General features: G+C 40.1%; 1 protein-coding gene across 1 annotated transcript in view; it reads left to right on the forward strand.

Annotated features, from left to right (window-relative positions):
- Positions 1 to 13,308, forward strand: part of KCNH5 (potassium voltage-gated channel subfamily H member 5) — a 359,954-nt gene that overhangs the window by 32,079 nt on the left and 314,567 nt on the right. The window contains exon 3 of the mRNA XM_075531693.1: positions 600 to 706. Coding sequence (XP_075387808.1) covers positions 600 to 706 — 107 coding nt within the window. The remainder of the gene's footprint in view (positions 1 to 599; positions 707 to 13,308) is intronic.

The following is a 13,308-nucleotide window of genomic DNA, read 5'->3' on the forward strand; positions in this document are numbered from 1 at the left end:
TTGGTTAATTTCTGTTTTCAATGATCAGTTTCTACAAGATATCTCATGGGTTTATTACTGAGAGATGTGGAAGAAACGCAGCGACCTGCTTTTCTGTCTGTATATAAGCTGAGTAATAGATTTGCAGTGGCCAATAGCCAACAGATGCTGAATAAAGTGGTGTGATTGTTTAGGATCGCGGTGAACATGGTCTTTACGATGCTTTGTGAACTGAAGAATAAACGGCAAACTTTATCCTTTCTGCAATTACTTATTGCTAGTAAGTTAACATATGGTGGTTAACCAGTCTTTCAAATAAACCATGATAACTGAGTCCATGCATATTACGAGGTGAGACTGCCTCTGCCGTGTGTACGGGTGTCTGTGTGCATGAAGTGAGTACTAAAGTTAGCTTTTTGCTAACAGTTTAATAATCATGTGGTACCATGATTAAAACATGGTTTAAATCTTTTAGTTTTAATTTTTTTGCATGTGGGTGAGTATCATTCAGTTTTCTAACTAACTGAATATGTAAGAGCAAAGATGACAATATGATTTGACGTAGTATTTTAAAAAGCATCAAAAAACTGAAATGGATCTCCTCCCCTTTCTTCTTCCAGTTTTATGTATGGGGAATTGACTGACAAGAAGACCATTGAGAAAGTCAGGCAGACTTTTGACAATTATGAGTCAAATTGCTTTGAAGTTCTTCTGTACAAGAAAAACAGTAGGTATCTAAATTATCTATAAGATGTGATGGTTCTTTATGAATGTTATGGTTTCACAAGTGGTAGTTGAATAACTATATAGAAAGAATGTAAACCTGTTATTGAGTTGCAGACTCGGAACCCTGGGCGTGGGGTGCGGGGAGGGCAAAGTTCTACCCTGTTGTTTGGGTCACTATAAATAGGAAGTTGACTCAGCAGTAAGTTTGGTTTGAGGGAAATTAGATAACACAATAAATAAATTATTCTACATATGAAAAGCAATCTTTTGAGCAATGGAAAGAAAATAGGATGCATTTTAAAGTAACTTTCTCTGTGTATGCCAAGTAGCAAAATAATTCTCACGATAAAGACCCCGTTGTGTGATATCAATTAAAATGAGAGAAAAACAATCACCTTATTTTCTGCTTGCAAATACAGCAAAAAGTAATAGCTACTGGGCATGTGTGATTACCTTCCTGCATAGTAATAGGCAATGTGAACATATGGTATCTACTTGAGGTCATGTTTACCATTATGGACCCCTGCTAGAACTCAAAATATCCTGGGCAGAAGGATATTAGAAGTGATTCTTGCATTTGGAATCAAGTATTGCATCAGTTATTGATATGAGCTCTTCTCTAGGATGGGATTTGTAAATATCAATTGTGCATGATATAATCAAATAAGACCTCCTCATGTAGTTCTCCATCTCACCAAGTTCAATCCTATTTTGAATTCTCTTTGCTGCTTTCCCATATTTCCTCCTTTTGTTTAAATCAGCTGTCACTTCATCTGGTCGATTTTAGATGTTATCAATTTGATTCTGATGCATAGGGTCCCTGTGTACAACAGAATGAAACATTGTCTGGTCCTCAAAGCTTTTCGATGATGACTGCAACTACATTCCTCTTCAATTTGTCATTTATATCATAGTAAGCTATATGCTTATCTGATTCAAATAGCTAATGCCAGTTCACTTCAGCTCACGAATGCCTAGGATAGTGATCTTTATGCATTTCATTTTATTTTTGATGACCTCTGATTTTCCTAGATTCATACTTCATACATTCCAAGTTCTGATTATTAATAGATATTTTCAGCGATCTCTTCTCATTTAGAATCATGCCCAGTAGCAAATGAAGGTCCTTAAGGCTTTACTCATCCTGGTCATCATGGTCAACTCGACTTTGAAAAGGCAGCTCTGCTCCAGTCATGGTCTGAGTGGTGTGGTCCCGGTGAGTCGGTCCTGACTGGATGGCAGTGGGCGAGTTCTGACCTGAGGGGCTCATCCCCTGGCACAGTACCTGACTGACAGTGTTCCCCCACTATTGATAACGTGTCGTTCTCTTAAAATGCTCTGCAGCTATTTACCACATCTTCCATGGCTAATTCCCCAGATGTGGATGGCTTGTTCCTTGTTTATAAGTCACTTCATAAGATGGGTCCTCTTTTTGAGGGTTAATAGTAAATGATTCTAAAGTTCATGATTATCTCCGGTGGAAATTGGCAGTTTTTAAATTCTTCCCCGTTTGCATCATGACTTCAACAAGAAATATATATTCCATATTCAGTGCCCGTTGGTCCTTGTGGAGTGAAATGTGTCCCCTCCATTTTATTGCAAGCATTTGTTCCTTATGAAATAGTTAGAATTTATATTAAGTTTCTATTTGTTAGTAGACTATCAAAATGATAACAATAAGCGCAAGCATTGCTTTGGGGGCGTGGACTTGATATATGCATATATATAAACATTTATTGGGGGCTTGTACAGCTCTTATCACAATCCATCCATCCATCCATTGTGTCGAGTCCATTTGTACATATGTTGCCTTCATCATTCTCAAAACTTTTTCTTTCTACTTGAGCCCTTGGTATTGGCTCTTCATTTCCCCCCTCCCTTCTCCACCATCCCTCCTTCATGAACCCTTGATAATTTATAAATTATTATAATTTTTTCATGTCTTATACTGACAGATGTCTCCCTTCACCAACTTTTCTGTTGTCCATCCTCCAGGTAGGGGGCTATATGTAGATCATTGTGATCTGTGTCCCCTTTCTCCCCCCCCACTTTACCCCTACCCTCCTGGTATCGCTACTTTTATTATTGGTCCTGAGGGGTTTATCTGTCCGGGTTCCCTGTGTTTCTAGCTCTTATATGTACCAGTGTACATGCTCTGACCTTGTTGGATTTGTAAAGTAGAATTGGGGTCATGATAGTGGGGTGAGGGACCATTAAAAACTAGAGGAATGTTGTATGTTTCATTGGTGCTATACTACAGTGGACTTGACAATTTGCCTTTAGGTTTTGCCTATAATTAATTAAAAAATCAAGGTTAAAGAGGTATCTCTGTTTAAATTCATAGCCAAAATTTGGGTTGGTATCTGACCCACAGGCAATTTATTATGAATGAACAGCTTGGTCATAAGAAACAAGGAAGGGTATCCGTGATTTCTGAGCCTTTTATACCAGGTCCAAGTATACACTGGTAACTCATAGTAGAAACTTATGCCTAAATCACTTCATTAAAAAAATCCTTGAAGAATTAGGAATGAGTCCAAAATTTATTAAGTAATTTGGAAATATTTTATTTTACTTAGGCTATTCACCCTGGCATTTAAACAGAATAAACAAAACATTGCCTGATTTAAACCATTCAGGTCAAGTCCTTGTAAATATTCAGGCCAAGCTCTTGTCGTGCGTTGTTAGTTGTCATGAGTGGATGCTGACCCACAGTGACTTCCTGCACAACACAATGAAGCATGCCAACCTCACAATAGTCCGATGCTTGAGCCCTGTGTTGCAGCCACGGTGTCAATCCATCTTGTTGAGAGCATCCCTCTTTTTCCCTGCATCAATTCTTTTTCCTCCCTTATTCAATGTCCAACTTTCACATGCAAGTAAGTCATTTTAAAATCCCAGGGTTTGTGTCAGGCACATCTTAGTCCTCAAAGTAGCATCCTTGCTCTCCAACACTTTCAAGAGGTCTTGTGTAACAGAATTACTCAATGCAATGGGCCATTTCATTTCTTGACTGGTGCTTCCATAAGCACTGATTGTGGATTCAATCAAGACAAAATCCTTGAAAACTTTAGTCTTTATTTCATTTATAATGATGTCACCTATTGGTCTGCTTGTGAGGATTATGGTCTTTGTTCCACAGAGTTGTAGTCTATACTGAAGACTGCCATCCTTCATCTTCATTAACAAGGGCTTTAAGTCCTCAGTTTCAGAGAGCAAGGTTGTGTCATCTGCATATGGAAGGTTGTTAATAAGCTTTCCTCCAATCCTGATGCCACATTCTTTATATAAGCCAACTTCATTGATTATTGATCAGCATGTTATTGTTGTTATTAGGTGCTATAAGTCGGTTCTGACCCGTAGCGACCTTATGCACAACAGAAGGAAACACTGCCTGGTTTTGTGTGATCCACACACGTGTTCCTTTGCTGAGGCCATCTCCTTGTGGGCCTTCTCTTCTACTCTGCCCCTCTACTTTACCAAACATGAAGTTTTCTCGTCATGGACTGCTCTCTCCTGACAGTATGTCCAAAGTATGTGAGACAAAGTCTCATCATTTTTGCCTCTAAGGAGCACTCTGGCCATACTTCCAAGATAGACCGATTTGCCCTTTGAGCAGTCTGTGGTACATACGATCTTCTCCAGCACCCCAATTCAAATGCATCCCTTCTTCTTTGGTCTTCCTTATTCCATGTCCACCTTTCACATGCATATGAGGTAGTTGAAAATACCATGATTTGGGTCAGGCACAGTTTAGTCCTTAAAGCCACATCCTTGCTTTTCAGTACTCTAAGAGGTCTTGTGCAGCACATTTACCTGATACAGTTAGTCTTTTGATCTCTTGACTGCTGCTTCCATGAGCATTGACTGTGTGGAGGAACAAATGCAGTGAAATGGAGGATCCTTGACACCTTCAACCTTCTTACCATTTATCGTGATGTTGCTACCTTTCGGTGCAGTGGTGAAGATTTTGGTCGACTTGACATTGACTTGTAAAGGTTGAAATCTTGAAGGCTGAAATCCTTGACCATCATCAGCAAGCGCTTCAAGTTCTTTTAACTCTTCAGCAAGCAAAGTTCTGTCATCTGCATATCGCAGGTTCTTAATACACCTTTCAATCCCGACGCCACATTCTTTTTCATATAATCCAACGTCTTTGATGGTTTGGCTCAACATACAGATTGAATAAGTGCATGAGAGGATACAACCCTGGCTTTAAACAGTAATTTTAAGCCAAGCAATAGTCCCTTCTTCTGTTCACGTAGCTGCCTCTTGATCCATGTACAAGTTCCTCACGAGTGCAATGATGTGCTTTGGAATTTTTCTCAAGGTATCTATAGTTTGTTTGGGATCCACTTAGTTGAATGCCTTGGCAGAGTCAAGACAGCACAAGTGAAAAATGTTCTGGTATTCTCTACTTTGAGCCAAACTCCATAGACATCAGCAGTGATATCCCAGATTCCGTGTCCTCTTCCGATCCTGCTTGAACCTTTGACAGGTTCCTGTCCATGTCTTGTTGGAACCATTGTTAGATGATCTTCAGCAACATTTTACTTGCATCAGGTATTAATGCTCTTGTTCTATAATTTGTGCATTCTGTTGAGTCACCCTTCTTTGGAGTAGGCACCCTTTTGGGTCTCTTCCAGTCAGTTGGCCACATTGCTGTCCTCCAAATTTCCTGGCACAGCTGAGTGAGAGCTTCCAGTGCTTCATATACTTGTTGAAGCATTTCAATTGGTATTCCATCAATTCCTAGAGCCCTGCTTTTTGCTAATGCTTTTAGTGTAGCTTGAGTAAGCAAATATTTGACTGATTTTAAAGCATCAAAACCACATCCTTAGTGTTTGAATTGCTCAGAAACATTTTAGTGAAATTTGAGTTTTCTTTTTTTCTTTAGAACATATTACCAGTAACTTGAATTTTCCCTTCCCCAAAATCTCCTTCTAGGCTTCAATTTATTTTGATGACTTGAAATAATTATATTGCTTTTTTAAGGCCTGTTTATTTTTCGCCCCAGGCCCTGTGAACGCAGTAGTTAAGCACTAGACTGCTCCTTGTATGTTCCTTCATTTAGACCCACCCTCGGTCCATGGGAGAAAGAAATGATAATCTGCTTCCTTCAAGGTGACAGTTTTGGAAACTCTGTGTGGGAGTTATACACTGTCCTATGGAAACATTATTGTCTGGCTACGATTCAGTGGCACCGAAGAACAAAGGTTGCTGTTAGGCGTTGTTGCATCAGGTCCCACTCATAGTGACCCGAGGTTCAACAGAAAGAAACACCGCCAGGTCCTGCGCCATCTTCATGATTGTTCCTACCTTTGCACCCGTCGTTGCAGTGTTTCTCTTTTTCACTCACCCTTCACTTTAAAAAGGATGACATCTTTCTATGGACGAGTCTCTCCTGATAGTATGTGCAAAGCATGTGAGAGGAAGTCTCACCATTTTAACACAGATTTATTTGTTCTTTTGGCAGTTCATGGTACCGCCAATATTATTCCCCAACACCATATGCATGAGTTTTTCTTTGGTCTTCCTTATTAGTTGTTCATTTTCCACATGCATATTAGGGGATTGAAATTCCATGGTTTGGGCCAGGTGCATTTTCTCAGAGTGACACCTTTGCTTTTGAACCCTGAAGTAGGTCTCGGGCAGAGGTGTGCTCAGTGCAATAAGCTGTCTGATTTCTGGACTGATGCTTTCTTGAGAATTGATTGTGGATCTATGTAAAACAAAATCGCTCATAACATCCATCTTATTTCTATTTATCATGATTTTGTCTACAAGTTCCTTTGTGAGAATTTTTGCCGCCTTTACATTGGGTTGTAATCCAAACCGAAGGTTATGGTCTTTGATCTTCACCAGTGAGTGCTCCTGGGTTACAACAAGCAGCACTGCGACGCCTGTATATTACAGGTTATTAATGTCTTCCTCTGGTGCCGATGCCACGCTCATCATTTAGTCCCTTTTCTCAGATGATTTGCTTAGGGTTCAGATCGAATACGTATGGTGAGAGACATAACCTGGCTGCGTGTAACTCTGCAGAACCACGGCCTCTTTGTCTATGTACATGTTCCATATGAGCACCACGGAGTGTTCTGGAAGTCCTGTCCTTTGCAGGGTGGTCCAGGGTTTGCAGTGGCCAACATGGACTGTTGTTAGGTGGTGTGGAGCTGGTTCTGACTCATGGTGCCCCAGTGGACACAGCAGGAGACTCGGTCCGGTATGCGCCGTTCATTCAAGTATTCCTATATCTGAGTCCACTGTGCCGATCCGTTTTGAGGCATATCTTCCTCTTTGCTCTTGACCTTCTATTTACCAAGCAGAATATCCTTTTTTATGGCCCGGTCTCTTGACAGCACATCCAAAGTATTTGAGATGAAGTCTAAGCATATTAGTACTTCTTTCAAGACATGTTTCTTAGTTCTTCTAGCCGTTCACAGTAATTTCAAGGTTCTTCACCACAAAGATAGTTAATTGGAAGTCCACCCCATACTTTCAGTATAGGACTTTTGATGTATTCAAAAGGGATTTCTACTCCATTCTTAAAATAGTGCCTTAATATTTTTTGACAATAGCTGAAAAACTTTTGGGCCTCAACTAATCCTCCACCAATGAAATGTCACATATCTACTTGTTTAAAAAATTTTTTTACTGTAAATTGAGTAAAGATGTGTAGATATGTGTGAATTTTCTAGCACACTTAGTTTTTTAGAGCAATTTTAGATTTGCAGAAAAAATGCACAGAAAGTACAGGAGTCCCCACGTCCTTTCCTCTCTTGTTGCCTCCTATCATTGACATCTTGCTGTAGAGTGTACTTTTGTTATAAGAATGAACCTGTACTGATGCATTATCATTAGCTAAGGTCCATAGTACAGCCAGCATGTTCCTTAGGATGACAAGACTTCCTCTCACATACTTTGCACATGCTATCAGGAGGGATCAAAAGTTCAAGCCAAACTCACTGCCTTTGAGTCGATGCTGACTTTTATCAACCTGATAGTACAGAGTAGTAACACCCCTCTGAGTTTCTCAGACTGTAGCTCTTTACTGGAGTGGAAAACCTGTCTTTGTATAGGAGAGACCAGTTATTGGAACAGGACATCCTGCTTGGTAAAGTGGAGGGGCAGTGAAAAAGAGGAAGACTGTCAACCAGATGGGCTGACACAGAGGCTGCAACAATGGGCTCATGCACCACAATTGTGAAGATGGGGCAGGCTTTGGGATTGTTTCGTTCTCTTGTACATGGGGTCGCTATGAGTCTGATGGACTTTTTGGTCCAGAACAGCCTTAAGATCCATACTTTCCACTAGAGTTTACTCTTTGTGCTGCTCAGTCCTAGGGGTTTTGAGAACTGTATAATGTGATGTGTCCACCTTTATTGCATTCTTTCTTTATTATTGATTGCTAAATATATACTGCCCTTCACATGCCCTGTGCCCCCCTTCTTCTCTGCCACCCTTAACTCTGGGCATCAATTGTTCTCTTTCCTGTCTCTGTAGTTTTGCCTTTTCCAAGTTGGAATCACAGGTTTGTAGCTAGCTTTTCCATACCACCTTCTTGTGTTAGCGTAGCTCATTTCTTTTCCTCCCTGGGGAACACTTCAGTATGTGACCGTGCCACTCTTCGTTGATCTGTGGAAGGTCCTCTTCTTTATTTACAAGTTTGGGCAATGTAAATGAGGTTGCTGTAAATATTCATGGTCAGGTTTTGCGTGGACATAACTTTTCCCATTTGAGTAAGTAGCTAGAGAAAATATTGTTGGATTAGATGGCAAACTTTGAAAGAAATTTCCTGACTGTGACTCAGTGTGGTGGTTACATTTTTCATTCACACCTGTCATGAGTGAACATTTTTGCTGTTCAACATCCTTGCCAGCATTTGGTGCTGCCAAATGTTTCAGATTCAGCTATTTTAGTACCTTTGTAGTGGTATCTAATTGTGTTGTTTAATATTAGATATGTATTTTGCAAATATTTTCTCCCAGCCTGTTGATTGTTTTTTTTCTCTCTCTAAACTGTCATTTGAAGAGCAGAAGTTTGTAATTTTTCTACCATCCAACATCAATTTCTTCCTTTCGGGTATTATGCTTTTAACTCCTTATCTCAATAGGCAGTGCTATTGGCAGGTCTCAAGACCGTGTAGATTTTCTTGTGCATTTTCTCCAGAAATTGTATAGTTTTGCATCTCACATTTAAATTTATGATATAATTTGATTTAATTTTTGTAAAAGATACAATATTTATGTCTATATTTTCATTTCTCTTTTTTTCCACACTGGATGTCTAGTAGGTCCAGTTGTTGAAAAGACTGTACCTTCTCCATTGATTGCCTTTGCTGCTCTCAAATATGCACTGACTGGAGGGTTGGGGGTGTATTTTTGAGTCCTCGATTCTGTTGTTGATACTTTCATATGAACTTTAGCATCAGTTGCTAAATCTCCACAAGATAATTTGTTAGGAATTTGATTGAGATTGTGTTGAGGCTACAGATCAAGTTGGGTTCTGGCTTTTTTATGTTAGAAAGAAGAAATCATATGCCTGTAGATTAATGTCCGAGAATGCCCGAGTGCCAAATCTTCCCAACACTTCCATTAAGGAATTAGGTTAAACACCATTTTGCAAATGGGAAAATTGAAGATCTGATTTCATACATGCCATGATTGACATCTCAGTTTGCAGTCTCTATCCGTTAGGTCCAGTATTCTGATTAGTAGTGGCCGTGTCAACTATCGGGACAGGAATTGTAGGTCTGGGTGCTGATTTAACATAGCTCTTTCTGTCTGGCAATGGGAAATCTGTGGTGATGGCTGGGGCTTCTCAAACAGAGGCCAAGGTATTTCTCTTAGACACATTCAGAGTCTCTTCCCACCTACATCCCAAATCCAGAAAGGAAGGATTTTCATCGAACCATTTGGCAAATGCTCATCCTGCTTAGAGAAGTCTGACTATGGCCCAGCTTGGGGAAAAAAATATACCGCGATATCTGAAAGCAATTTTAAAGGCTGTGCCCTAGCTTTATGCTGGAATTTCAAAAGTGGCTGCTTTTACAGGGAGTCACGAAATCTAACATCATCTCTTTCTCTTCAGGTTTCGGAAAGACCGTGGGAAAGTGCTCATTTTTAATGCCCCTTTCTCTGTGTGTAGGACCTCTCTGCCTGCATTGACAAGTGCACTGTGCTGGAACAGCCTTAGGTCCTGTATCTGCTTGCCGCTGCATCTGTTGATTTGTAAAAGCAGGCACCTCACTCGTAGTTCCTGGATACACTGTATAAAACTAGAACAAGAAAACAGAACCAACCTCTCTGGGAGATGGGACAATTTTTTTCAAGAAACATGCCTCCTCCTGCACTCATCTTTGGAAAGGTCACGTCCTTCTGCAGACCCCTTGGGGTTACATAGGGCATGGGCAACAGAGGTGGATGTTTGCACACCCAGTCCCCTGACTTCTCTGCCCTCTTCAGTCCAGTGGCCAAGTATAGATGGCAAAGTCCCCTTTGGGGTAGCTTCCCATGATGCTTTAAGTCACAGACATGGTGGTGCTGCTTATTTGTTTTTTATTGGAGGCCGTTAAGAAGCTATTGACTCTGACGTAGACTCTTATGAATAGCTGCATATTTGAACCTGAAAAAAACATCTCTGTTCTTAGATAGAATAATTGGCAGGGCTTTATTTCATGGTGGTTTGGAGAGAATATGATGTTTACAATTTGGAACCTGAAGTCAGCTTTTTTTTTTTTTTTTGCATTTCTTTGATAGCCAATACTTCTCCAAAATTTCCTTACACGCTTCTTGCTGCCATCTTCATCTATACATCTGAGAGGGGGAAAAAAACAAAACAACATTGATTAGGCACGTTCTGATTATCAGTTAGTTTCTGATGATCGACATCTGAAGCCTGGCATTCTTCGAAACCTTTTGCCTTCAGCAATTTGCAGAAGCCATTGTTTAAAGAACACGCGTCCAGCCTCATGCTTGAGTGTGGACGGAGAGTGAGGTGCGTGTGAAGGAACCTGAGACTCTGCTCTGTGTCTCCTTAAGACTTGCTTACAGGTTTCCTCTGAGCTCTAGCTATAGCAGCAGGCACCCAGTGCTGCTGACATTCTCGGCTCTGTTGCGTGGCGGGCGCGGATGCATTTGCAGTCATAGAGCTGGTCGTCTTACTGGTGAGAGAGCCTTGTGCTCGAGGTGGCATTTGAGGTGTCCCTCCCAGAGGAATCCTTCTCAGATGTCAGGCAGGCTCTGGTTGATTGGAACCAATCATGTATTCTTATAAATATGGTGAAAGGATTCAAGGTAGGCACACACCTTTCCCAATTTTAAATGATGCAGTATTTCCTTGTTCAGTTCAAATAACTGCTTCCCGATCCAGGTACATGTGCACATTTAAGTGCTCTGGAATTCCCATTCTTCTCAAAGCTGTCCATAGTATGACCCACATGGTTGAATGCCTTTGCAGAGTTGATAAAAACAAGTCAACATTCTCTGCTTTCAGCCAGGATTGCTGATTTGACATCAGCAATAATATCTTTTGTTCTATATCCTCTCCTGAATCTGGTCTGAACCTCTGGAAGCTCACTGGCAATGTACTGAGGCAATTGTTGGATGATCTTCAGCAAAATTTTACTTGCACATGATACCAATGAGACTATTCAATATTTTGAGCATTCTGCTGGGTTACCTTTCTTGGAATTGGTACAAATATGGATCTCCTCTGGTTAGTAAACCAAGTAGCTGTCTTCCAAATTTCTTGACATAGATGCATAAGTGTTTCCAGTGCTTCATCAACTTCTTGATAATTGTGTGTTAAGTAGTTCTTCTTGGTAGAGTTACTGTGTTGCATCCTTTTCATCTTCTTTTTGGTGCTTTTGGTATCAATCATTCAATATTTCCTTCATGGAATTTTTCAATGTTACAAGTTTAAGCTTGAGGGTTTTTTCTTTATTTCTTTTAGTTTAAAATAGGTGGAATCAAAGGGAGAATCAATTACAAGGATCTACATATAACCTCCTCTCTGGGTTCAGACACAAAAAAGTGGGGAAGAGAGACATCAGGCAGTATAAGATATGGCATAATAATAATAATAATAATAATAATAATAATAATAATAATTTATAAATTATCAATGGTTCATGAGGGAGGGGCAGTGGGAGGAATAGAAAAATGAGGAGCTGATATCAAGGGCTTAAGTAGAAAGCAAACGTCTTGAGATTGATGATGGCAACAAAGGTGTAAATATGCTGGACACAATGGATGTATGTATGGATTGTGAGAAGGGTTGTATGAGCCCCCAATAAATTGATTTTAAAAAAGAGGGAGGGAGACAGAGAGAGAGAGAGAGAGAGAGAGAGAGAGAGAGAGAGATAGAGAGAGAGAGAGAGAGAGAGAGAGATTGAGAGAATAAAATAGGCTGAGCATGTTCTTTCTCTTGGGGTTTTTAACTCTAGGTATTTGAATGTACCAGTATAACATTTTGCTTTCTCATTTCTAACTGCCCTTGAAAATTTTCTTCAGCTCTTTGACATCATTGTTTCTTCCATTTGGCTTAGATCTAAGACCAAGGGAAAATTTCAAAGTCTCTTCTGATATCCATTTTGTTCTTTTCTTTCTTTCCTGTCTTTTTAAAGATCTTTTGTTTTCTTTGTAGATGATGCTCATAATTTCATACCATAAGCTCAGCAGGTGTGTCAGTCTGGGTGTTTTAGAGAAACAAATCCACAGAAACTCATGTCTAAGAGAGAGTGTTATATAAAGTTTAAGTGCGCATCAAGAAAACATCCCAACCCAGTGCTGCCCAAGCCCACAAGTCTAACATTAACCCATAACCCATATGTCCAACACTAATCCACAAAGTCCTCCTGCATCTCACAAAACAGACGCAGTGATGTGGACTGCAGGAGGAAAGCTGAGTCAGTGAATGTGTAAACATCTCAGCACTGGCAGGGGTCTCCACATGGGTGCTCCAACATCCAGGACTGTATCGGGGTTGGTTCATGTGGCTTCTCCTTGGGAATGTTTTGCAGGAAGTGAGCCTTGCCAATTAAAGGAGGGAACAGGCTAGGCAGCTGCACCCTAGTCTGACCATCACAAAGCAAGAGACCCGAGAACTAGAAAGGCGAGGCTTACCCAGCCATGTATCCCTCTGCCCTTCAATTAACCCCACATGTGTATATCGGCCAGGTTGGCGCAATGAACTAACTACCTCAGCAGGTCTTATGTCATTAGTGTTCAAATGTCAAATTTGTTCTGGAGATATTCTCAAGATTCAAATAAGATAGATCCAAGGTTGCATTTTGGGTCTCATGGATTTGTTTTAATTTACTTAACCTTTTACCTGAACTAACTTTCTTTCTTTCTTTCTTTCTTTCTTTCTTTCTTTCTTTCTTTCTTTCTTTCTTTCTTTCTTTTTAACTGAATCTTTCATATAAGTAACTGATGACAATTCCACAGTCAACCCCGGTCTCATTTTAGCTGCTGATATTGAACTTCTATCATTTACTTCCACAAATGTAGTCAATTTGATTTCTGTGTATTCCATCTGGTGAAGTCATGTGAATAGTTGCCTTTTTTGTTGTCGAAAAATATGTTTGCGATGAAGAAGTTA

The sequence above is a fragment of the Tenrec ecaudatus genome, chromosome 14 (genome assembly GCF_050624435.1).
Source record: "Tenrec ecaudatus isolate mTenEca1 chromosome 14, mTenEca1.hap1, whole genome shotgun sequence".
NCBI classification, from domain to species: domain Eukaryota; kingdom Metazoa; phylum Chordata; class Mammalia; order Afrosoricida; family Tenrecidae; genus Tenrec; species Tenrec ecaudatus.